The following is a 25,191-nucleotide window of genomic DNA, read 5'->3' as shown; positions in this document are numbered from 1 at the left end:
CCAGGAAGTTGTCTGTGCACCTAGGCAGGTTCCCCAACAGGCTGCTACAACAGACCCTGCTCCTCCACCTTGCTTCTGGTTCCTGGCCTCCAACTCCAGTTTTGGCTCTGCTTCCTGGCCTCTGACTCTGGGCTCTAGTCCTAGGCCTCTGACGCCAGCTCCACCCATGCCCCTGCTGTGACAGGCTGCAGGACAAAATTGGTACGCCCAGGAACCCTGCTGGGAAGAGGAAGATTTCCTGGAAAAATTAACATGGCCTGCGATTGTGTTGTTTTTTCCACACAGACCCTTCTGTGGTGGGGAACCTGTTCTAAGGAGGTTTCTAGGGCAGCTGTTGTCAGCGCAGACGCTGGTAATGCTCCATCGAAGCCATGCTGCCAAGAGCCGCTGGGGACAGACAGATAGTGCAGAACCATAGGCTTCCAAAAGGCCCGTGTCTCCTGACGCTACCACTTGGGTGGTGACTCTCCTTCCCGCTCCCCAGCGGAGGTCTGCCTTGTACAAAGCATGATTTAGCCCTTACTGTACAAGATGCATTTCTGAAATACGAGGTCGGTGGTGTAATTAAATGGAGCTGCTAGTTTAATGACCCTCTTCAGAAAAGGAAATTAACAGCTGAAAGGCACACCCTGTTCTGGAGCAGCAGAGTCTGCAGTGCTTTACAACCCAGCCCACAGCAGCAGTGACAAATGGGTCACAGACTACAATGAACGCATGTGTGGCCCAGATGACAGCACCCCATGTGCCAATCATCCAAAGCAGCACGTCATTCCAGAGGCTTGTCTACCCAGTGAGTTACTGCTCATTGGAGTGGTGTAAATTCTAGGGTGCCCCAGCATGTCACGCACTAACTGGCCCACATGGACCCTGCTGGCGCACACTAAAAATCCCAGTGTGGGTTAACATAGTGCATGTTTGTGAGTAGTAGGAAACTTTCGGTGTGCACCATTACGGTTCATGTGGGCCAGTTAATGCGTGACACACTGGTGCACACTAGAATTTACACCCCAGCTGGTGTAAATAGGTAATCTAATTCTTAGCATTTATTGTAACACTTTTTATTCAAGCTCTTCAAAGTGCTTCACACAGAATAGTCCACTTCATTATCCACTTCAATGACTGAGAAACTGAAGCACAGAATGGCTAAGTGACTTGCTCATGATCGCAGAGGAAGCCAGTGACAGAGCTGGGAACAGAAGGCAACAGAAAGTCTTTTGGCTTCCTGTCCAGTGAGCCAGACTGTTGCTTTGTGTTAGCCAAAGCAGCTGTACTACAGTCTTCAGCCTTACTTATAGCCTCTTTCCTTAATTTATTTTAAAGACAGTTCAGGTTCTTCCTACACTGCTGTAACTTTCAGATTCCAGAGTGCCAGTATCTCACTTCAGTTTGTATTTCTGTAGCTATGCTCATATGCTGTTTTGATGTGCTCTAATTTAAATGCCTTGAGTATTATTTGGAGCAGCAGTTTGTGGAAAACAGCTCATCTTTTTACATTTAATTCCAGCCTGGAATAATGACCACACTCCTCAGAACCAGCCAATAGTTATGTCTACGGGATTCACCATGGTGAAGTCTCAGAAAGTCCACATCAACCAGAAAGAAACAGGGGAGGTCAAAGGTCAGGCTTCCCAGGCAGCCAAAGGATGAGAAGAACAACCTAAAGATTTAAAATACTGAGGTCTAGGCAGCTCATTATAACTTGGGGGGAAATAGGTATTCCCCACCGCCCATGGAAATTTTTGAAAAAAACAAACAAAAATAAAAATGTTCACTGAAAATTTCAGAAGAATTTCAACTTTTAGTCAAAAAACTGACAACATGAAAACTGAAAACTGGTTTTTGGCAAAACTTTTGGTTCTCTGACCAAAAAAAGAAGTAACTTTTTTTTTTTTTTAGGAGAGCACTTCCAGTGGAAAAAAACCAGGTTTGTTGAAAACTCAATTTTCTGCTTTAAAAAGAAAAAAAAAGGAAAATTTTTGACCAGCCCTCTTGCTCAAGTCCAATTACCTGGCTGTAAATAGCTGTAGTGGACATAAGAAATGCTAGAGGTACAATAACAAGGATATATACAAAACTAAGGATCATAGATCAATTGTCTATCAACAGAGATGTAGAATCAAATGAGTAATAACGACCAATGGGCATCACATCAGATATTACCATCACCTAATCCCAATAACGTGAATTCTCTCTCTCCCAGCAACACTAAATTACTTCACTGAAAGTGGTAGCTTTCCTATTCCCACTCAATGCCTCTGGAAAAGCAGTCTTCAAAGAGAACAGACAAAGCCTTTGTGTCCCATCTTATATTACTGCTTACTAAGGAAATTAATTCTTTTCAAATAAAAACAGCTCACTGGCTCTTTAAAAGAGTCTAACAAGACCACTACATTGAAGTCATGTCTACAGTTGAGGCCTCGAGCTGTTTTGAGAAGCAACATGCTTCTATGTCTTTGACCATAGTCACAAAGATAGACAGTGACAAACAGAAAATCTGTATTAGGTGCACATTAAAAAACATCTCCTATTTGGAGTTGATGATTGAAACTTGTCTTCATACCAGAGCTGAACAATGCACTGAATTTTGAATAGGATTCAATATTATGAACATTTTTTTAAAACTTTAAATTGGTTATGGAATCCCACCCCTCCTTCAAATACAAGCTTCAGGCCACACATCTCCATCTCTCCCCCCATCAGCTTATCTGTTGCTTTCAGCTTCTATCTGCTCCTGATTTTACTCAAACAAGATAAAATCTTGCATGTTTCAGTTAAGGTTTTTCTGGACAATAATATAGCTACACAAGGCCTCTTCCATCTCAAATGAATAAATTACAAGGACAGTTTCTTGGAAATTTGTTACTGTGACTATATAGACTGACTGTACAGAAGGCAAACCACCTGGTTCTGCAAAGTCCAAACTCCGGCCAGTGATGGAGGGGCAAATCAAGGGCGTGAAATCTGACTAAGTTCTGCTATCCTCCAAAGTGAGTGGCTCTTCAATATCACATTATCCATCTGTTTTCTCAGACACCACAAAGAAGGTTTTAGTTAGGTTGTTCTTTTCAATCCAAAGAAGGCAGAGTTAGTAAAACAGATGTTTATAATGTTACCTTCTTTACCAAATGGATTTGGATTCCATTTCAGAAAATGAAGTTGTAATTGACTTTACAGATACACACATTCTGGAGCCACTTCTGCTGTTCAGCCAAGAAGCAACTGTCTGTGTTTTTATAGCTATGTGTGTTTTGACAGTTTTTTAACCTTTTCTTCCAAAAATATGCAAGTTTGCAGAAGAGATTGTATTGTCTAATGATGTCTAATTCATGGGTCTATCTTAGTATAGTTTTGGAAAGGCACAATGCAAAGCAAACCATGAAAGGACATTGTACTGATTGTTTAGCAAAGATATAACCATGCTAGATTGTAAATTCTTAGGGCAGGAACTCTCTCTCACTGTGTCTTTGTACTGTGCCTGGCATCACAGGGGCCCAATATCTGCTGGGGCTTTTAGGCACTCATGTAATACATATAATTAACAACAACAATAAAAAGATTCAACAAATGGGTGTTTTCACCACATAATGAAGCCTGGCAATTGTAGAAATGGAAGGGACTTCGAGAGTCCATCCCCCTGCACTGAGGCAGGACAAGTAAACTTAGACCATCTCTGACAGGTAATTGTCAGACCTTTTCTTAAAATCCTTCAGCTGTGGAGGCTTTGTAACCTCCTTCGGAAGCCTGTTCCAGAACTTAACTACCCTTATAGTTAGAAAGTTTTTCCTAATATCTAACCTAAATCCCCCTTGTTGCAAATTACTTTATTTTAAATTTGCTTTAAATTACATTACTTCCTGTTCCACCTTCAGTGGACATAGAAAACAATTGATCACTGCTCTCTTTATAACAGCCCTTCACATATTTGAAGACTTACCAGGTTTTCTCTCAGTCTTCTTTTCTCAAGACTAAACAGGCCCAGTTTTGTTTGTTTGTTTGTTTGTTTTTTTTGTTTTAAACCTTTTCACATAGGTCAGGTTCTCTAAATCTCTTATAATTTTTGTTGTTCTCCTGTGGACTCTGCAATTTGTCCATACCTTTGTGGCACCCAGAATTGGATATTGTACTCCAGCTGAGGCCTCATTAGTGCTGAGTAAAGCAGGATAATTACCTAGCTTGTCTTACGTACAATACTCCAATTAATCCTAATAATCCAGAATGATATTAGCTTTTTTTGCAACTGCATCACATTGTTGACTCATATTTAATTTGTGATCTACTATCAACCCCAGACCCTTTTCAGCAGTCCCACTGCCTAGTCAGTTAATCCACATTTTCTAGTTGGGCGTTTGATTTTTCCTTCTTAAGTGTAGTACTTTGCACTTGTCTATTTAATTTCTTTTTATTGAATTCAGATCAGTTCTCCCATCTGTGATCATCCTGGAGATGTCACAGCCATTTATCTGGCTACCCCTTCTGTTCTGGACTTGATAAGAGACCTTAAGATCCAATCGTAGTCATGCCGTTGCTTTCACTGTCCACTATCGCCGTACGAAATAAATAGTTCTCCAATTTGTCAAGGTCAATTTGAATTCTGTCTTCCAAAGTACTTGCAACCCCTCTCCACTTGGTATCATCTGCAAATGTTATAGGCATACACTCCATTCCATTATGTAAGTCATTAATAAAAATATTGAATAGTACCGGACCAAGGACTGACCTCTGCAGGACCCCACTAGATATGTGCTCCCAGTTTGACAGTGAACCATTGATAACTAGTGGTGCACCCACCTTATTCTAATTTTATCTAGACTGCATTTCCCTAATTTACTTATGAGACTGTCATGTGGGACTGTATCAAAAGCCATACAAAAAAAAAAAAAAAAAATCAAGGTATCACATCTAATGCTTCCCCCTCCCTCGCCATCCATCAGGCCCGTAACCCTGTCAAAGAAGGAAATTAGGTTGGTTTGGCATGATTTGTTCTTGAAAAAACTATTCCTTAAAATCCTGTTATCCTCTGGGTGCTTACAAATTGGTTGTTTAATAATCTGTTCCAGTATCTTTCCAGGTATTCATGTTAGACTGGTCTATAATTCCCCAGGTCCTCCAAGTTCCCATTTTTTAACTGAGAGGTGCTATGTTTGCCCTTCTCCAGTCCTGTGGGACCTCATCCATCCTCCAGGAGTTCTCAAAGAGAATTGGCAATGGTTCCAAGATTGCTTCAGCTAGTTCCTTCAGCAAGCAAGGATTAATTTCATCAGGCCCCGCCAACTGGAATACATCTAAATGTACTCTCTCTCTATTTTGGCTTGCATTCCTTCCCCCTTGTTAACATTAACTGTGCTGTGTATCTGGTCATCATTCACCTTTTTGGTGAAGACTGAAGCAAACTAGGCATTCAACATCTCAGCCTCCTTGAAGTCATCAGTAATTAGCTCTCCCCAATAAATAAAGGACCTACATTTCCTTCATGTTTCTCTTGCTCCTAATGTATTTAAAGAACCTCTTCTTATTGTCTTTCCTGTCTCTTGCTAGGTGAAACCCATTTTGTGCCTTAGCCTTTCTAATTTCTCTCTACCTGGTTGTGCTATTCTTTTATATTCCTCCTTCATTTGTGATCATAGTTATGTTCTATAAAGTACTATTGCAAAATTCTGTTGACTTTAAGAACCCACTTTAAAATGGATCTGACAGAGGGGAAGGATGGTTCAGTGGTTAGGACACTAGTCTAGGATGTGGGAGATCTGAATTGAAGTCCCTGCCTCAATCACAGACTTCCTGTGAAGCGGGCATACAATGGGAGTTAAACAGCCTACCAGTCTGTGAGGATCAATTCATTAAATATTGTGGAATGCTCGGATACCATGGCAATGGGTACCCAAGACTGACAGTGTCTTTTGTTGTTTGACATCACAGATGGCCAAATGCTGAACTCCTGATCTTTCTTTCCCAACTTCTCCACTCCCCATATTCCCTTTCACTGCTGATGCCATCTTTCCTGTCCCTCAGTTCAATAACCATTGACTCCTCCCTGTCCCTGCACCTTTAAATGGAGATAAGTCAGGGTGGATGGAGTCATCTTGTTTTATATGACCTGATTCATGTATTCCCAGTCATAAATAAGTGTAAAAGGAAAAAGGTACATTTAGCTTCTATTTACACACTTCAAGAACTGCAAGCATAATTGTATTAATACCTGACTAGCCCACTTCAGATGTAAATCCAACTTGCCCCAAACTTAGGGAAAGTGTTTGGATTGCGGTGCGGGCTCAGATCCAGTTCCTATTATTACCGTTAATTACCATTTTAGACACTAGAACATAAGAACAGCCGTACTGGGTCAAACCAATGGTCCATCTAGCCCAGGATCCTGTCTTCTGACAGCGGCAAATGCCAGGTGCTTTAGAGGGAATGAACAGAATAGGTAATCATCAAGTGATCCATCCCATCACCCATTCCCAGCTTCTGGTAAACAACAATCCCTGCCCACTTGGATAACAGCCATTGATTGACCTATCCTCCATGAACTTATCAAGTTCTTTTTTGAACTGCGTTATAGTCTTGGCCTTCACAACATCCTCTGGCAAGGAGTTCCACAGGTTGGCTGTGCGTTGTGTGAAGAAATACTTCCTTTTGTTCGTTTTAAACCTGCTGCCTATTCATTTCATTTGGCGACTCCCTAGTTCACACTAGGGCGTGTGATCTTTGGAAATAGTAGTAAGCAGACCATCCAGTATTTGGACAGAACCCACACATTTTCCTTCTAGCTCTATTTATTTATCCTGATCTCTGTTTCTCAGTTATTTAACACAAAATGCCATTGGGATGGGGAGAGAAGATATGATCAGTGCTACAAAAGCATCAGCTATTATTCTGCCTGCTTCAAGTTTCAGTTTTTCTCAAGTCTGCATGTGCTAATTCTTGCTTTCATAAGAGAGGACACAAAACAACCACATGACAGAAAAGCAGAATAGCGAGAACCCAACTTGCTCTCACGTCACAGTACACATTCCTATCTCACTAGGGAACACAACACAGCACAAAACCAAAACCCTTGCCTTATTGTCAGCAATCAACAACCCTTTTCAGAGACATGAAATGGGGACTCTATTAGCACAATAAAGAGAAGCAGCAGCAGCAAAACAACAAGGTCCTTCTACACATTTGCAATGGAATGTGTGCAACATTTGCCAGAAGTGACTTCAAAGAGAAACGATGGTCCCTGCCTGTGTGCTGTGCTAATCAATCATCATGTCTGAGGAGTCAGAAAAAACCCAGAGTGACATGTAGAACATTTTCAATTCTGCCAGGGTGCCTTGCCAATCAATCATATTCTGTGCGCTATGGGTCATAAAACCCATTGAGTAACATGAACCAAATTCCAGATTCTGCCCAGGGTGTTATGCCAATCATTCAGGATGTGAATGATAAATCATCACACATTCACTGGGCGGCATGTGCTAGTATTCTTGGATTCTGCCTATGACCCCAATCATTACTGTAGGGAGAGGGGAGTTTACTGTTCTTTCCATAAACTGAAATTAATGCTACTCTTGTTTATAAACTTATGTGATGGGTGCTCTTTATGAAAAGAGCTCCTGGAGGATTTGTGTGGGCTAAATATATTACCCACTATTCCCAACACATTTACAGACCACGGCGCCGGTGAGTGGGCTACGCAGATTTCCTACACACTTCAGAGCTCAAGTTTACAAAGTCTTTCTCACGCAAGCGTGACAGAGATGCCAATTTCCTGGACAAACCTTACTGAATGAAGTAAAACTATACTGAATGAAATGTAAGTATCTTTGGCAAAGTGTATGTAGTATTGTGGGAGTGTGCATAACTCCCTCATGGGGAAACGCAGCCATTGTAAACCTTGGGAAATGTCATGAACATCAACGGATTATTTTAAACAATGTGCCGGACAAACAAAGTTAAGTGGGTTCCTAGGAAATGCCAGGGGAGGGGAGCATGGTCTGGCTGGTTACCTATTCACGGTATCTGCAGACCAAAGACCCAAACTGTCTAAAGGAGTGACTCTCAGATTCACTGGGGTGCTTGTTCTCAGCTAACAGCAGTTATCAACTTGTGACCCCCAAAAAAGCCCTTGGTGGCGTTGGAAGGACTGCCGGAGCCCTCGATGGAGTTGGGGTGATCTCTGGTAAGTCTATTAGCATATGTGAGGGTTCTTTGATTGCTTTAATATGTTTTCACCTGAAGAATAAGTGTGCGGCAACTTATAACTCTGGGCAATTATGTGGTTTATAGCTTCTGAGGAGACGGGTCTGCTTAGGCAATTTGACTTGCTAGGGAACTGACAGTGTAGACAGGGAACTGGGTAGGGTGGAAATATGCTGCTCAGGAGGGAGAGAGTCCCAGGTCTTTGCCCAAGAGGGGTAATTGCTGAGGAGCCCAGAGCCTACAGTGGGTGCCCTTGGTGGACTATGCCAGGGAAATACAGGTACATTTTCCCTAAACTGTGACAGCAAGTATCCTCATTGACTTACTCCCGTAAGTAAGGTTTTGATGAGAGACTCACAGACTTAGGTCAGAAGAGACCATCGTGATCATCTAGGCTGACCTCCTGCACATCGCAGGCCACAGACCTCACCCACCCACTCCTGAAGTAGACTGCCTAGTCTCTGGCTGAGTTACTGAAGTCCTCAAATCATGATTTAAAGACTTCAAGTTACAGGGGATTTTCACTAGTTTAAACCTGCAAGCGACCCGTGCCCCATGCTGCAGAGGAAGGTGAAAAAATCCTCAGGGTCTCTGCCAATCTGACCCGGGGGGGAAATTCCTTCCCCATCCCGAATTTGGTGATCAGTTAGACCCTGAGCATGAGGAAAAGACCCACCAGGCAGACACTGGTGGAAGAATTCTCTGTAGTAACTCAGAGCCCTCCCCACCAATGTCCCATCTCCAGCCGTTGGGGATATTTGCTACTGGCGGTCACCGATGGGCCACATGCCATCGTAAGCAGTCCCGTTATATCATACCACCCTTCCATAAACTTATCAAGATCAGTCTTGAAGGCAGTTGAGTTTTTTGCCCCCACTGTTTCCCTGGGACGGCTGTTCCAGAACGTCACGCCTCCCATTTTGGCCTCTCTCTGTGCTCTTGTCCAAGGGCACTGACAGTCTAGACTCTGAACTTTTGGCCCTGTACATTTTGAAATGCAGTCTGAGTACCTGCCCCATTTTTAATCCCATGTTTTAATCATCAATCTACAGGAAGAGAATTCAATATATCCCTTCAAATTGGGCATCACTTTCTTTTGAAACATTATTGAGACAATAAAACATTTCAATAACCATACAGCTGCAGAGCAGCAGTGCTACAAACACACGCTGAGTTAAAGCCCCCAGCAGATTTTTATGATCCCATTAAAAAAAAAAAAAAAAAAGAAAACAAAAAACCTTCTGTGGTTCCAAACCCATAGATGTACACACTAAGCAATCACCAAATAATGTGTTCCGTAAAGAGCCATTTAAAAAAAACAAAACAAAACCCATCACACCGATAGAAAAAAATACCTGGTGCACTTTAAATAGCACAACTGAGCATCCTCCCCACTGCGATCTACTTTTTGCTCTGCAAAGCACCACAACTGAGTCCAGTGGCAGCCGGCATGTACTAATGGAGCAACCATATGTTAGCTCCCATCTGAGAAAGGTGCTTGGGACTGCAAGGCCCATCAGTTATGGCCGTACACGCACAGCCGAATCCTCATATCTTACATAGCCTGGAGGAATGAGCCGTTCAAAGGGCTGGGGGGGGAAGGGCGAGGGGGGGGAAGGGAGAAAACTGAGCACTGCCCTCCTTTCTTGAGGTGTCCAGAACTGTACCATCCGTCGCCTTGTTATACCTCTGCCTCAGCAAGAGAGAGATCTCCAGCTGCTAAACTGCGTGTCAGCTCTCGAACACTTCACTCTGTTAGCCAGCCCAGCAAACGCCTCAGGATCCGCCAGTCCTTTCCTTGCCTTGCATGTCACTCTTGGCATATTTCAGTTCCCGAACTCTCCAAAAGCATCTCCCTGCAGCCTCCAGCCCGTCACTGGATGCCCAAAGAAACATCAAGTCCGTTGACTCCAAAGGGACGGGATACACGGCAGCCCACTGGCTCAGCTGAGGACACACACCTCACTGTAACAGAACTGCAGGGAGATGGATTCACACTAAAACAAGAATACGTTTATTCATAAGGAATAGAGATTGAAGTGATGCTAACAAGAGATAATAGAAACAGAAATTGCCTACAAATAAAACAAAAGTATAATATGCTTCAAGAGACTGTATATAACCATAGCAGGCTGCTAGTTTGTCTAAGTTCTCACACACTTAACTTTTGAGTGTCACCACCCCCCAGAGTAGCGGATCCTCCATTCATAGACGCAAAGATCACTGACCTCTTTGGTCCCTCAGTGACGGATAAACAAGGTGCCCTGTTACTTCTCCTCATACTCCCAAAAGTTCATTGTCTTCATCTCAAGCGTCAGGATGGCGCCCTGGGGTTCAGTGTGCACGGCGTTTGCCAGTATGCCGATGCCATGCTGCTTCCTCACCCACCTGTTACCTGGCACTTACCTCGGATGCAAATGAACTGCGCGTTGCCTCTGGCATCCTACAATGTTAGTCTTCCCCCAAAACGTATTTCAGGAACACATTTCCAGCCCACATACATAACTCTTTACACACCCTCTGTTCATACATCACACAACGGTATTAATGATGGGCGTGTCACCAGCTTACACTTGACACGTCACACGATGCTCTTTACACATAAATACGGTGACAGCAATGTGGTAGTGAGCCTGTGAGGCCTGACAGGAGTCACAGAACAGCAGGCCCTCTGCCAGTTGCCACGGCGGGGCCCTCAGGGTCACACCTCCTCCTTCCTACCCAAAGACACAGAGCAGCTCAACCTGCCCAGGGGCAACAGTGGAACAAAAGGCCCTGGAGTGGCAGGAGGGAGATAGAAACTTAAAATGCTCTGGGATTCCTTCGTGACTCTTTCTATACACTCAATACGGCGATTCTTTATTTCTGAAGGAATTCCTTTCCAACAATAAAAGCAACTACGCATATGTGCGGCTCCAAGGTAACTTGGGCTATAAGAGGAGGAGGGCCGTCCCACAGACCATGGTGCAAACGTGCAGCGCCGTTGCTCTTGGCTAGGACTGCAGCAGTTTCTAAAGCTGCTGGACCTCCCTCACGCAGGGAGAGTTTGGCTAGCGGATCTGAGGACTTGCAGCTTCTCGGGGCATTAATCCCAAAACGTGATCATTCTAAACCCAGGGAAAAAGGCTGGTCTCACCCCACTCCTCAGCAGGAATTAACTGCAGTGGGGAGGTCTCCTATTTCCCAGACTTTTGAAGTCTAACGACAGGACGTTTGCGAATGTGCTATGAATCATCATTCGAATAATTAAAACTGAACACTTGGAGGAGCGTGTGCATGCCAAATGCTCAGCTTTTGCTCTCTTTGAGGCAGAGACGCCTCTCCCCAGAGCACAGAAATGTGCATGCTGCTGAGCAAGAGGGAAAAACGTATGCCTACAATTAAATTAATGCTAGTGAGCGGGGACAACTCCTGCTGCCACCCTGGGGAGCTAATTTTCCCACTTGTGCAGAAAACGTGCCTCTAGGAGACAGTGAGAGCAGAGGCTGACGAGAGGGCCAGCAATGGATCCCATTAAACGGTACTGTGTCTTTCTCCATTTGCTCAGTGCCTCATGACACGTGCTGGGCCCATCAGCCTGCCCGCCTCACCCACTCTGGTTACTTCAGCTGACAGAAGTAGCCATGGGTGTATTCAAAAAGTAACATGATTCCCGCTTCTCTCTACATTTGTACAAGTGTCTTCTCACATGCATGGTTTTCATGTTAGAAACACCAGTGCATCTTTCGTATTAATTTTGGGCAGCTGAAGCACAAAGAAAAGATGGTCGCTAAGGGTTGTGTATGCTGGGAAAAGGAAGGAAATGAAAAGGAACGAGACAATATAAAGATGGCTTTTAGTCTAAAAATATTCTTTGTTGCAAAGTATTCTCGTCCCTCATGCTTTACTCTAATTTCTGGTCCCCTATTGACACTTTTAGCCTCTCCACCCTCACTCCAGACTCTGGCTAGACAGCACGAACAAGAAAAGCAACTAAACCACCACCAAACTGGTGGTCCGCAAGAGTTTTCATTCAAGTCACTATTCAGATAGTAACTGACAAGGAACATTGATATCCTGTCCTAGGCCTAGTTGAACCCAGAATTTCACACAAGCAGCACTGAAGATCTTTAGGAGTTAATGATGCAGATCCCAGTTCTGTAAATGCTGACACACGAGTAGCTGTACACATGTCCAATTGAACTTAATGGGACTATTCACCTAGCTATGAGTTCCCAGCATAGAGGCCACAGCTTGTTTGTGCATGCAGTCATAACTATGCCCCCTTTGGTCATGCTAACCCTTGATCCTATTACCTGTGGGTAATATACAAGCCCCAGCTACTCCTTTAGCCCAAGTAGCAGAGCATGGCCAGATGTGATACATACATATAGGGATTAGAAATGGGACCAAGAGAGAGTCTGGATTTGAATCTGAACCTCCCCAAAGTCTGAGGGTGGGGAAGGGAAAGTGGATCTTAGTTTTCCAGTTTGGCCCCTCACTAGATGGACAATGTTATAATCATTGAACCCATTTCAGAAATGCTCCAGCCATTGCTTCCAGGATAAAACTGAAACACAACAAAATCACTTCCTGTCACAATTTTGTGAGGGGAAATAACGGCACTCTGCTACCCCCAGTTTTATTGAAAAAGAGTTTAAAAGTAATAGTAACAAATGTAAACCAAAAACGTTCATGGCTCAGGAAAAAAAGGGCCTATTTTCCCTGTCTTTATTAGCACTGAAGCGATTTGTCTGCTTTGGCAACAAGATGTATTTATTAAAAAAAAAACCAAAAAAAAAACAAAAACCCAATGCTTTGCGGCCCCAAGGAACATTAAAGTTAAATCTGTAAGAATTTTACATACAATATCAAAGAGAGCAAGACAACGCAGTGAAACTTTTCAAATAGCTTATTTTTCTCTTAGCAAAGCAAATTTTTCCACTGTAAAAAAAAGTGCACAGAATCAGATGTACTCTTGCAAAACGCAGTGCGAGCTGCACGTAAGACCGACCACATTTTCAAAGAGCCAATCTATCTCTTCCCATGTGGCAAGTCAGATATCGGAGTCCTAAACACACTGCTTTGAAAGTCTGAAAAAGACAGAAAGGCTGGTCATTTTCACCACCTTTCCCTGGTGCAGAGGAGAGTGGGGGGATTGAATTTTCTATTAACGTAATACATGCTCTAAAGTGACTCTTTGAAACCAAAGACGTTTTCTAATTCGATTAAATAAAGCAGAGATTAAACAAACAAAACCTTCCCTGGAATTCAACATCTCAGAAACACTATTGTTTGGAGTATTTTAATCTCTCTACCAAAGAAGCTGCCATAGTTCACAACCCCCCCGGCATTTCCATCACTGTAAGTTTTCTCCTTATACTAGTGGTCTGGAATTTCTTTCTCCGGGTTTTTCTCTCAGTAAGCCATTAAGTAATTTTTAAAGCAATTTTAGAGCTAGCTCTTTAAAAAGTCATCAACACTCTCTTCTCTCATCGTGCCCCCTCTCTATTTCAATTTCCAATGTCAATCAACTATTTCTAATATTTTTCAGCTGGTACATAAACGTTCCATCCATTTTAATGTAATGGCTGTAAGAGACTTACATGTAACAAGCACAGTTCTATTTTATATTCGTTAGTATTATGAAATATATACACATATTTGACTCCCCTTTCCTCCATTAAGTTTTCTAAATGAATCTATTGCTCATGAACGGTGCAGCATGACAATCCAATCCATAGGACAGATGAACATGCATAGCAGAAGTGAATGCTCTCTGGGTCCCGGCATGCCTCAACTACAGCTGGTTGAAATTTTTCAACCAAAACTTACTGGGTCAGACCAATGGTCTATCTAGCCTGGATCCTGTCTTCCAACAGTGGCCAATACCAGGTGCTTCAGAGGGAATGAACAGAACAGGTCATCATTAAGTGATCCATCCAGTCGGCCATTCCCAACCTCTGGCAAACAGCAATCCGTGCCCATCCTAGCAAATAGCCATTGATGGACCTATCCTCCATGAACTTATCAAGTTCTTTTTTGAATTCCATTAGTCTTGGGCTTCACAACAGCCTCTGGCAAGGAGTTTCACAGGTTGACTGTGTGTTGCATGAAGAAATACTTCCTTTTGTTCCTTTTAAATCTGCTGCCTATTCATTTCATTTGGTGACCCCTATTCACCTTTTCCACACCATTCATGATTTTATAGACCTATCTTAACCCCCTCTCCCCCAGTCGTCCCTTTTCCAAGCTGAAAAGTCAATCTTATTAATCTCGCCTCATATGGAAGCTTTTCCGTACCCCTAATCGTTTTAGTTGCCCTTTTCTGTACCTTTTCCAATTCCAATATATCTCTTTTGAGATGGGGCAACCAGATCTGCACTCAGTATTCAAGATGTGGGCGTAACATGGATTTATAAAGAGGCAATACAATATTTTCTGTCTTCTTATCTATCCCCGTCTTAATGATTCCAAATATTTTGCAAGTTTTTTTGATTGCCTCTGCACATTGAGTGGACATTTTCAGAGAACTATCCACAATGACTCCAAGATCTCTTTCTTGAGTAGTAACAGCTAATTTAGACCCCATCATTTTATATGCATAGTTGATTATGGGATTATGTTTTCCAATGTGCATTTCTTTGCATTTATCAGCATTGAATTTCATCTGCCATTTTTTTTGCTCTCTGCAGTCTGCTTTGGATTTAACTCTCTTGAGTAGTTTTGTATCATCTGCAAATTTTGCCATCTCACTGTTTACCCCTTTTTCCAGATCATTTATGAATATGTTGAACAGTACTGGTCCCAGTACAGACCCATGGGGGACACCACTATTTACCTCTCTCCATTCTGAAAACTGACCATTTATTCCTTTCTTTCCTATCTTTTAACCAGTTACTGATCCAAGAGAGGACCTTCCCTCTTATCCCATGACCGCCTACTTTGCTCAAGAGCCATTGGTCAAAGGCTTGTCAAAGGCAAAATCTACGTACACTACTGGAAAAAAAAATCAAAACATTTTGTTTCAACGTTTTCAAAATGAAACGTTTTGATTTTCGATTAGAAGTTTCCTTTAATTTAATTATATTTTTCAAAAAAATGTTAAAAAGAGCTCAGACGTGAAACAAAACATTTCATTTCGGGTTGAACTAAACAATTTCTTTGACCCGAAACAATTTTTTCCCACCTTTTGATTGACTAAAATTTTTGAAAAATTTCAAAATGTTTTTTTCTGATTTTTCAGAACGGCCAGTGAGACATCAAACTCGTTATTTGCACAGCTGTAGGCATGCAACGTTCAGTCTCAACACCCAACCAATCCTTGCCTTACCCACAACTGCCAATGAGGGAGCAAATGGTGATGGTGCTGCCTGGGACTTCCACATCTGTCTACTTTGAGGTGAATCAAGACTACTGACTCATTTCACATCAACTGGTATTAAATGGAGGCTTATGGGAGAAAGGCCCAACACATCCTACTGCCAATCCTGGGAGCCATTTCATAATGCCACTTACGACAATCATCACATTTGCAAAGTGATGGTATGGTGCTATTTTGTGGCTCCCAGGACGCTGGGGCTCTCTGACATTAGATATTGGTCACTTTCAACCCCTCCGAGCAATCATCAGGCCCTGCTTGCAAACTCACTGAACTTTTCTTCCACAAAAACTTGAGCCTTAAATGCTTTTCCCAGTGGGCGGGAGGGCTCTGTGGAAGGAAGAAACCATCTTTGCCATTGGGAAAGACAGTGCTCAGAGAATGCCAGAACAGTTTGCTGGCTTTGATAGAGCTGAACAAAGTTTTGACAATTTATTTATTTATTGTACAGCTTTAGTTCCTAAGGGCCTCATCCACTAATGATATTTCCAGTTTGTGCAGTGCAGAAAACATTAAAAAAAATCTAATTTCCTATATTAGCCTTTATACAGCAGTTTTGGGGAATATAAGAAACAGACCTAGAGCACATATATATATTAGCATCTGGAGAACAGAATCTTGGGCAAAATCAATCAACTACAGTAACAAGGCTCACTTTATTATAGCCTTTGAATAGGCTTTTGGGAACTAACTGCACATCAGCTGCCCAGAAGTAAACTAAACCATATCTGGAATGGATGATCCCTTGCACTTGACTTGTGTGTTAGATCACTCTCATGGTATCTAGCTTTTCAGCACTCTTACCAAACGCAGCAGAAAACCCTTCTGAAGTTTCCCAACATAATTCATTTTAAAAGAACAAATACAATTTTATAACAGACAGTTATAACTATGTTGCACAAGGAAAATTCCAGCAATCCCATATATACTGTGTTTCAGCCATTCTGTACAAGCACATTTCCAACAGCTCTTTCTCAGAGCTGATTTCCACAGTGGGTTAGTTGTGTTTTAGTCCCAGCAATGCCATCTGTTGGTGATCATTCTACAATAGACACAATTTCAGACTAGGAAGAGGTTGTTTTTTTTTTAAAAATAGTCATCAATAAACAAACGGTACGTAGCGATCAAGCAATATGATTTGTTACAGAAAAAGCCAGTTCTACAAGACAACAGGGTTTTATTTATTGCCAAATTGTTTTCTATTGTTCATTGTTACAAGTGCTAAATGGGGAATGAACATATGTTCCAAAAGCAGCATTTACATTGGTGTTTGACAAAGAAATCTCCTAGAGACCACACAGTATTAATCTGCTAGGAGAATTTCATCCCTCTGGGGTAGAAGACCCTTAAAAAAATCTGTCTATTCAGGCCATGCACTTTTAGAAATTATTTATCCTTCAGAGAGATCTTTTGAAGACGTTAACACACTCTGTCGTTATCCCAACTGCAGCTGGAAGGAGACATCAGAAGAGCTGGGAAGTCACCTTGAGGGGACAAAAACCAATTCATGCTCTCCTAGGAGAAACAAAAGGTTCTGGTGTGAGACCATGTCCCTGGCACGTCACATGACTAATACATGAGTCTTGTCAGCTCTGATTCAAACATTTTTTTTTCCTTTAGAACATTCCAGCTCCACTTGTCAGTGGAAGGAGGATACTGTGAGAAATGAGGCTGGATTTTAGCCAATTACATCAGCTGTAATCAGATTATACAGTAGTGACTTCAGAAATCAGAAGCATGTTTATTATCAAGCACTAATCAGATTGACATTACCTTGGCCTAGCTAAAATAAAACAATCTTCGAGTCATTTTATGATCCAGATCAGTTACATACTTGGTACAAATATATTCAAAATTATGCTTAATGGACTGACTATTTTTTACAGTCTATTTGTAAGCAAAACTTGCAAATTTTTGTTTAACAATAGTCAGCCCTTGTGTCCTTAAGAAAATCTCTCTATACTCCCAAGCAAATCAGTTTTAGAAAGAGAAAAAGGACAGAAAACGGGATCATTAATCAGAAGCACAACGTTGCAAAGTATGACTTTAAATACATGCTTGTTGAACTCCTCTAAATTGGAATTGAAAGTGGTAAGCTAATAGACACAACTATATCCAACACCCAAATAATACCAAGCACAGTACAGGTAACACGGTTACTGACCTTTGTAACTGTTGTTCTTCAAGATGTGTTGCTCGTGTCCATTCCAATTAGGTGCATGTACACCACGTGCACAGTTGCCAGAAGGTTTTCCTCCCAGTAGCACCCATAGGGTCAACTCTGGAGCCCCTGGAATCGCACCTTCATGGCGCCCTATATAGGGCTCTGCCAACCCTCCACCTCTTCAGTTCCTTCTTGCCGGTAGACTCCGAAAGAGGGGTACGTGGGCGGGTGTTGGAATGGACATGAACAACACATCTCGAAGAACAGTTACAAAGGTCAGTAACCGTCTTTTCTTCTTCAAGTGCTTGTTCACACTGATTCCAATTAGGTGACTCCCCAGCAGTTTCTCAGGAGGTGAGGTCGGAGTTCAACAGGTAACTGACTGTAGCACTGCTCTATCGACTACATCATCATCTCTGGCCTGCTGAGTGATAGCATAGTGTGCTGCAAAGATGTGGATGGATGACCATGTTGCTGCCCTACAGATGTCCTGAACTGGAACTTGTACTAGGAAAGCTGTCGAGGTGGAGTGGGCTGTCAGCAGTGGAGCGGATACCTTCACCAGGTCATAAAAGGCCTTGATTCACAACGTAATCCACGATGAGATCCTTTGGGAGGAGACCGGGAGGCCCTTCACTCTGTCTGCTACTGTGACAAAGAGTTGAGGTGTCTTCCTAAAGAGTTTCATCCTCTCAACCATAGAATGCTAATGCCCTCAGTGAAGCCTCAGTCCCCGGCTACTGGCATGCGGCTTGAGATGATAAACCAGGAGGAAAATATCTTTATTCGAGTGGAATTGTGATACGACCTTCGAAAGGGGTTGTATACGGAGGCTCTGAGGTCAGGGCTTTGAATTCTGAGACTCTTCTGGCTGACGTGATGGTCTCTAGGAAGGCTGCCTTCCAAGAGAGATATAGGAGGGAGCATGGGGCTAACGGCTCAAACGGTGGTTTCATAAGTGCTGACAGAACCAAGTTACTGTCCCATTGGGGAACCCGGCTGGCGTATTTGAGGGAACACCCTGTCAAGGCCCTTGAGGAAGTGACCTACCGTGTATTTCATGACGACCGAGCAGCCAGCCACCGACTGGTGAAAAGCCGAAATCATGGCCAAGTGCACCTTAACTGAAGATATTGACAGACCTTGATATTGAAGGTGTAGCAAGCAATCCAGGATGAAGTGTATGGATGCCCTCTCCGGAGAAGTGCCTTTTTGCATAACACTTATTCTAACTATTTACGGAGACAGTGTGAAGAACACTGGAAGAAAGGCCCTTGCTGAACAAGAGACTATGGATTCCAGCTGACCGTTCCAGGCGATAAGAAGGAATTGAAGAGGCAGAGGGTCAGCAGATACCTATACAGGGCACCATGAAGGTGCGACTCCATGTCCTACGGATACCACGGGGGGAAAAGTCTTCTGGCAACCGTGCATGAGGCACGCACACACCTAACTGGAATTGACATGAGCAAGTACTCAAAGAAGTTTTGGTTTTCAGCCAAAAATTTTTTCAGTTTTTTTTTTTTTTCTAAGTCAATTTTCCAAAGAAAGCTTTTGGACACTTTTTTTCCCCCCGGGGGGTGGAGGGGAAGGAGGGAAGGAGTTTAATTGAAAGCTCAATTTTCCATCAACTAACAGTTCTGACAGCCCTAGTTAGCTCTCTCTTTTAGTTTACTTGTCAGACCTGCTGCTTAGAGAGAGATTCTTCTCTGAGTCTCATCTGTAGTAATGTACATGGTACACAAATCCTGTCTCTCACATAAGCCTTATGGCTAGTCTGCTCTAGTGTCTGGCCGACAGATGCACGAATAGAAGGGGAAGACAATGGAAAATATGGATTCTACAAATTCCAGATGTGATGTTTCTTGCACATGTCCTACCGGCCTGGCCAGAGGAGATTCCCTCTTGGTTTATCTAAAAGAGCTGCTACCTAAAAAAGACCACAGGCATCCTAAATCGAGTTCTGAAAAAGTTAATATTCAGGATACCCACCCAGTGCATCCCATCTCCTGGTTAGAGAGACGGCCAGACAGTTAAGCCCATTCTAGCGTCTGGTCATCATTCAATAGATCAGGCTGCCATCATTTAAGCAAACTGCTACCATACTGCATCAGCAACAGATTTTTCTCTTATTAACTTGTCTTTATTCTGCCTTATTAAACCTGTCATTACATAAATCTTTTTTTTTTTTATCACCACCACTGGTTTGATAATGAGTTTACAAAACATGTTACATATAACATTGTGAGGACCACATGTCTACCTTTACGGTAGGAATTGGGATAGCCGAAGGACAGACTTCGGGCCCCAATCCTGTAGGAGTGTGATATGCCAACCAAATTCAAGTTGTGTAATTTCTTTCTGTCCAGCTCACAATTCCCTCTGCAGTTTCAGTGGGACGCACTTTTCACATTTATTTCCTATATGCTATGTTAATGTGGACTGTTAAACAGCTGCTATGTTTGTTCTCCTCAACTCATATTCCAAACTGCCTTTCAGCAATGGGTGAGTAATCTTTATACTGCATGTAAGCAGTTTGTAAAATGCTTTAGGATGAAAGGCAGTGTATAAATGTAATATGTTATCAGAAGTAGTATTTCCAAGCCTTTCTCAATTCCACCAGCTGTGTCGGAATGATTGTCTTCTTATGTCCTTGCTTGGACTGAGATTTAATGACAGGTACTTACGTCACCACTGAATTAGACAATATTTTAATGTTACATAGTACATGATTCTGCCAACATTCCCCCTTCCTAACCTCTACATTTGGAGGTGAAACTGAAAATACAGGGAAGAAGATACAGATTTTTGAAATCTATGTTTGTTATAGGAACTTTTTCAAACTCAAATATTTTCAACATAAGACCTCCCAAATCATCATGTTATAGAAGAAATACAGTAGGCAGAGCACACACATCTGGCACAATTTATCGTATGTTCTTGATGTTGCATTAACAAGAATTTTATTTGTAAGATTTCAGATTTAACAAAGCAACTGGATTTGCAGGTAAAATATCAAACATGTATTTGGCTTCCATCTTTCTACAATTATTTCTATAATTAATTCAAGAAAATCACGCTTCCTCAATTAGTTCAGAAGCGCAAACTGCTTTAGGATATTACAGACTAAGAAGTGGGATGGATTCATCAATTACTTTGTTGTTCTTTAATGAAAAAGAGTATCATTCAGTCATTAAGGTGGGGGGTTTTCAATGGAGTCTAGGCGAGTTAAGCACCTAAAATCTCATTGAAGTTCTGTGGTAGCTGGACACCTATGTCCCCCCTTATGGTGATTTGGAAATCCCAGTCTATTTATATTAAGTCAAAAAGCAAAGTACACAGTAAGTATGGTATATTGTTAAACAGAGCTACAATAGTATTGCTGGAAGTCTGCAGTTATAATAGGACACTGAAAAAGTAAAGAAAGCAAACAAGATTCTTGGCCAAATACTGGAATTCATTATAAAGTAAAGGAGATCACGCCACAGTACAAGACCCATGTCAGGCCTATTCAGATATTGTGTATCAAACTGGTTACCAAGCGTGAAGCCATTCAGATGTTAGAAACAGTGCATAAGAGAACAAGGCTAGTTTGTGGTATGGAGGGAAAAATATATCCAGCCCTGGAAAAAAAATTCAAGTAGGGATGACATATGCGATTGAGCACCAGGTCCTGGCCAGGAATCTGTTACCACTATATGACTAAACTAGACTTTATAAATAAATGTTTGGCTCCAGTAGTAGACAGGCCTTTTTTAAATCCTACAGATCAGATATATATGAATGAGAAGAGCCAATCCAGATACACTGGCTAGCGTAAAAAGCAAAATGGTATCAGTCCTCATGCTTCAGGGCATAAACTGATTACCAGTTGGGGGCCAGGCAGCAGTTTTCCCCCATACTGAGAAATTATTCTGGTACCATATGGCATGTCCTCACACCTTCCTCAGAGGCATCAGATATAGGCTGCTGTAGAGGCAGGATACTGGGGCTACATAAACCATTAGTTTATTCTGACATGGCAACTGCTACATTTCTGGAGCACAGTTCTTTATATACTTCGTTTTCTCTGTTCATTTCTATGATAACCAGAGTTGAATAAATATTTAATGACTAGAGGACAAGTCCATAACAAGCTTAAAAGAAAAACGAACACTGGCTAATAAAGAAACAATTGCCCTAGCTGCAAAATAGGAAAACAAAGCTTAGAGCAGTATTTTTCAAACTTATTTGATTGTGCCCTCGTTCTGTGTGTCTGGAGTAGTTTAAGCCCCCTCCCCCGCCGCACAATTACATATACCGATAAATCAAAACCAGCATGCAACTCTCACTAAATATGAAAAGCGGCAAGGCATTGATTGAAACAGAGCCCACCATCCAATGTAAAAAACAAAAGCAAAACTGCCCTGGTGATCGATGCTTGCAATTAAATGTGCACCCTGCGTCATAGCAAACGGATTAAAGTACAGATGGCAATGACTTTGTATAATGCTATGCAAGCTTAACAGAAATCCGTCCAAATGCACAGCGCCATCTCGAGTCCAATGCACAGCACCAGCGGAGGACCTGATCTGTCTGGAGGGATCAGCGTGGCTAGTTATTCATGGCGATGGGTAAAATGTGTGCAGTAAGTTTTTTTTTCCCGTAAAGCTTCTCATGCCCGCCCTCAGAATATACTCCGTGACCCCCAGGGGGGCCCGCCCCCCAGTTTGAGAACTTCTGGCTTAGAAATTCCCTCACTTCAGGCTTACGTTTGTGTATATAAAACCATACTTGTCTTTAATACCTTACAATTTATTTCAGCAGATTTAAAAGAAGTGCCTATACACTTCGTACAAAAGAGACAAAACAGCTTAAAATAAACTACGTACTCAAAGTCTGAGCGGAGGATCCTGTTATCATTGAAGTTGACAGCGAAATTCCCGCTTTTTCAATAAGAAATTGACAATCTGTACCCCCATGGTCTCAAATTTCAATAAGCAAATTTCACATGGCTCTTAGTGTCAATTAAAATTGCACACAATTCTGGCATCAGGCGTTGAATACAAGCAGGGGACACTGATAAGGCTGGGAAGCCTAGAAGCTTATTGATCATTTCTGGGTAGGAGCCTATTAGAACCAGCAACAGGGCTTAGAGAGGGCAGGCATGTCTTCTACCTGTTGTTTTATTGTGTGTCTGCTGTATTTGTTTACACACACACACACACACACACACACACACTTTCTCTCTCCTCTATTTCAGACTAGTTATGGGCTTGATGCAGGAATCACTGGCTTGTGTTATGCAGTAGGTGAGACTTAGACAATGATAAAGATAATTTCCGGCCTTAAAAATCTATGAACAATATTTTTCTGATGTGTCACTGAATCTCCGGTCTCGAAAGCAGGCTGAAGATCCGGCAAGAGCAGCCTTTCTTGTGAGTTTGGTGGGGCCGGAAGTCTCTTGAGACTAGCTATTCCCGTGGGGATGTGTGTGTCTTGGATTAGGCCACAGGGGGGCCACAGATTGTCTCACACTAGTGGACTTTTCACAGTCCAAATGACCGATATACTGGACAGTGGAATGCTCTTCCCAAAGGAAGCAACAGAAGCCTCAACACTAGGTATATTTAAACCAGACTGAAGAAAGCACAAGAAAATCTATTGCAGGGAACTATCACAGATCAGGGAATGGGGGTGAGTGTGGACTTTTCCATCTCTACCCTTTGCAATTCTGTTCATTTGCTCAGGGTAGGTATCTCACTAAAATGTGTTCAAATCTCCGCCAACTACAGAAGAGTCATGATTCTTTGAATGAAGTTAGGGGACTGCATGAAATGTCATTTAGCCCTGACCACGAAAGCTTTGTGAGCAAAGCAGTATTTGCCCAGCCAGTTGAGTTTCTCTCCTTGTGTGTGAAATATGGTTCTCTAGTGAGGAATACAGAGAAGTGAGGCTTCTTATTTTTAGCTTCCTTCTTTCAGCTTTATATCTGGATCTATGAATTAGCGATTCCTCTACAAAAGGCTGCAGAGAGAACTCATTTACTAACGAGAAGTGAATAATCTGGTATAACAAAGGGGGAAAAGAATAATAATCAGAAGACAAAAATGCATTTAAATGTTTACACAGCTGGTTTCAAGGCTGCATTTCTAAGGACGGCTGTTTGCACAGTTCAATAAATAATTTTACCACACAGCCAGCGGTTTAGCTACAGTGACAGAAATATGCACCATACCCCTGCTTAATTTGTAAAACACTTCTTTGGTCCCATTTCAAATCCAGATGCATCTTCAGCATGGCATAAAGATAGCGTCAACCTATTAACATTTTAAAAAGTATATCAGCTCTTTAGGATGACATGATGATTACTAGATGGCTCCAAGTTTTGTTTCTCCCCTCTCCCCCTTTTTTCAAATAAAGAACCCAAATGATTCCAATAAATAACTCTTAAAACCAACCTTTCTGCCTTTTGAAAAAATCCTAGTTGGATTTGCTAAAATTGAGGGTGTTTTTTAAAATGTTAAAATCAATTACTTAACTGCAAGTCAAAGTTGTTTACGAACAACGTCAAAGTAACAAAACTGCATCTGACTTTACTTTCATTCACTTAGTCCTGCCATAATTGCAGGGGACCTTTCGAGGTCCCTTCCAGTCCGACGAGTCTATGATTCTCCGTGAATTGATGCCAGCACAATCATTGGCTCAGAACTAGGAAATAAAACATCATCTATACACATGCACACCCACTTTGTTTTAAAAGAAAGCTCATCTGATTCACACCAGAGTTCTGACACCTCCCCCTCCCCAATCTCACATATTTTTTAAATTGCCATCAGGAAATATAGTAGAACTTTTAATAAATCGGACTCTGAAGAGATTCTTCGTTCATTGTTGCATTCTGAAGATGGCATTTAATGGAAGTATTTAGCCACAGAATTTCATTGCTTTGGTTTTACACACACTTATGAAATGGAGCTGATCATTAAGCCCCTGAGTCAGCAGTTCATTCCTATTCCGCAAAGCACTTAAGCATGTGCTTAAGTCTCATTGGACTTCAAAGGGACTTAAACACTGTGCGTAAATGCTTTGATGAATTGAAGCCTCAGAACAGAATCCTGCAATATGCTGAGTTCCTCCTAAAAAGGTGCTGTGTGCCCTCAACTCACCCTGAAGTCAGTCCTTAGGAGCACTTCATTTCCTCCTGCAGCATCAGAGCCGGTGGTGTCTTTATAGTGATGACCTTTCCTCCCAGAGTCACTAATTAATATTAATCTGTATTTTCTACACACTCCAAGGACTCTACCTCAGACGTCGTGTCTCTTTGAATAGAGAGGTTTACTTTTCCTTAAGCATACCTTATGAGGGAGGATAAGTGCGTTGGCTGCATGGTATTCAGCTGAAATGCCACACAAAACCCCAGCATTGGGATTGAAGGGGGAGAAGGGTGGAGTAAGTACATTTTTCTGTATAGGTTTCTAACAGAGGCTCCTCTTTCTAATCA

At 42.1% G+C, this 25,191-nt stretch overlaps 1 protein-coding gene across 3 annotated transcripts in view; it reads right to left on the bottom strand.

Moving 5' to 3' along the window:
* Nucleotides 1-16,710: 16,710 nt before the first annotated feature.
* LOC137165291 (collagen alpha-1(XXIII) chain-like) overlaps nt 16,711-25,191 on the bottom strand; it is a 157,533-nt gene continuing 149,052 nt past the window's right edge. For all 3 annotated transcript variants that reach the window (XR_010923320.1, XR_010923321.1, XM_067566501.1), the window contains exon 3: nt 16,711-17,059. Coding sequence is in view for 1 of the 3 variants with exons in the window: in XM_067566501.1 (XP_067422602.1) it covers nt 17,025-17,059 (35 nt within the window). In the remaining 2 variants the exon portion in view is untranslated. The remainder of the gene's footprint in view (nt 17,060-25,191) is intronic.

The sequence above is a fragment of the Emydura macquarii genome, unplaced genomic scaffold, assembly GCF_026122565.2.
Source record: "Emydura macquarii macquarii isolate MOO-44397 ecotype Brisbane River unplaced genomic scaffold, CSIRO-AGI_Emac_v2 contig_2768, whole genome shotgun sequence".
NCBI lineage: Eukaryota > Metazoa > Chordata > Testudines > Chelidae > Emydura > Emydura macquarii.
Note: the sequence above shows the minus strand (reverse complement) of the source record. Positions and strands in the feature narration are given on the sequence as shown.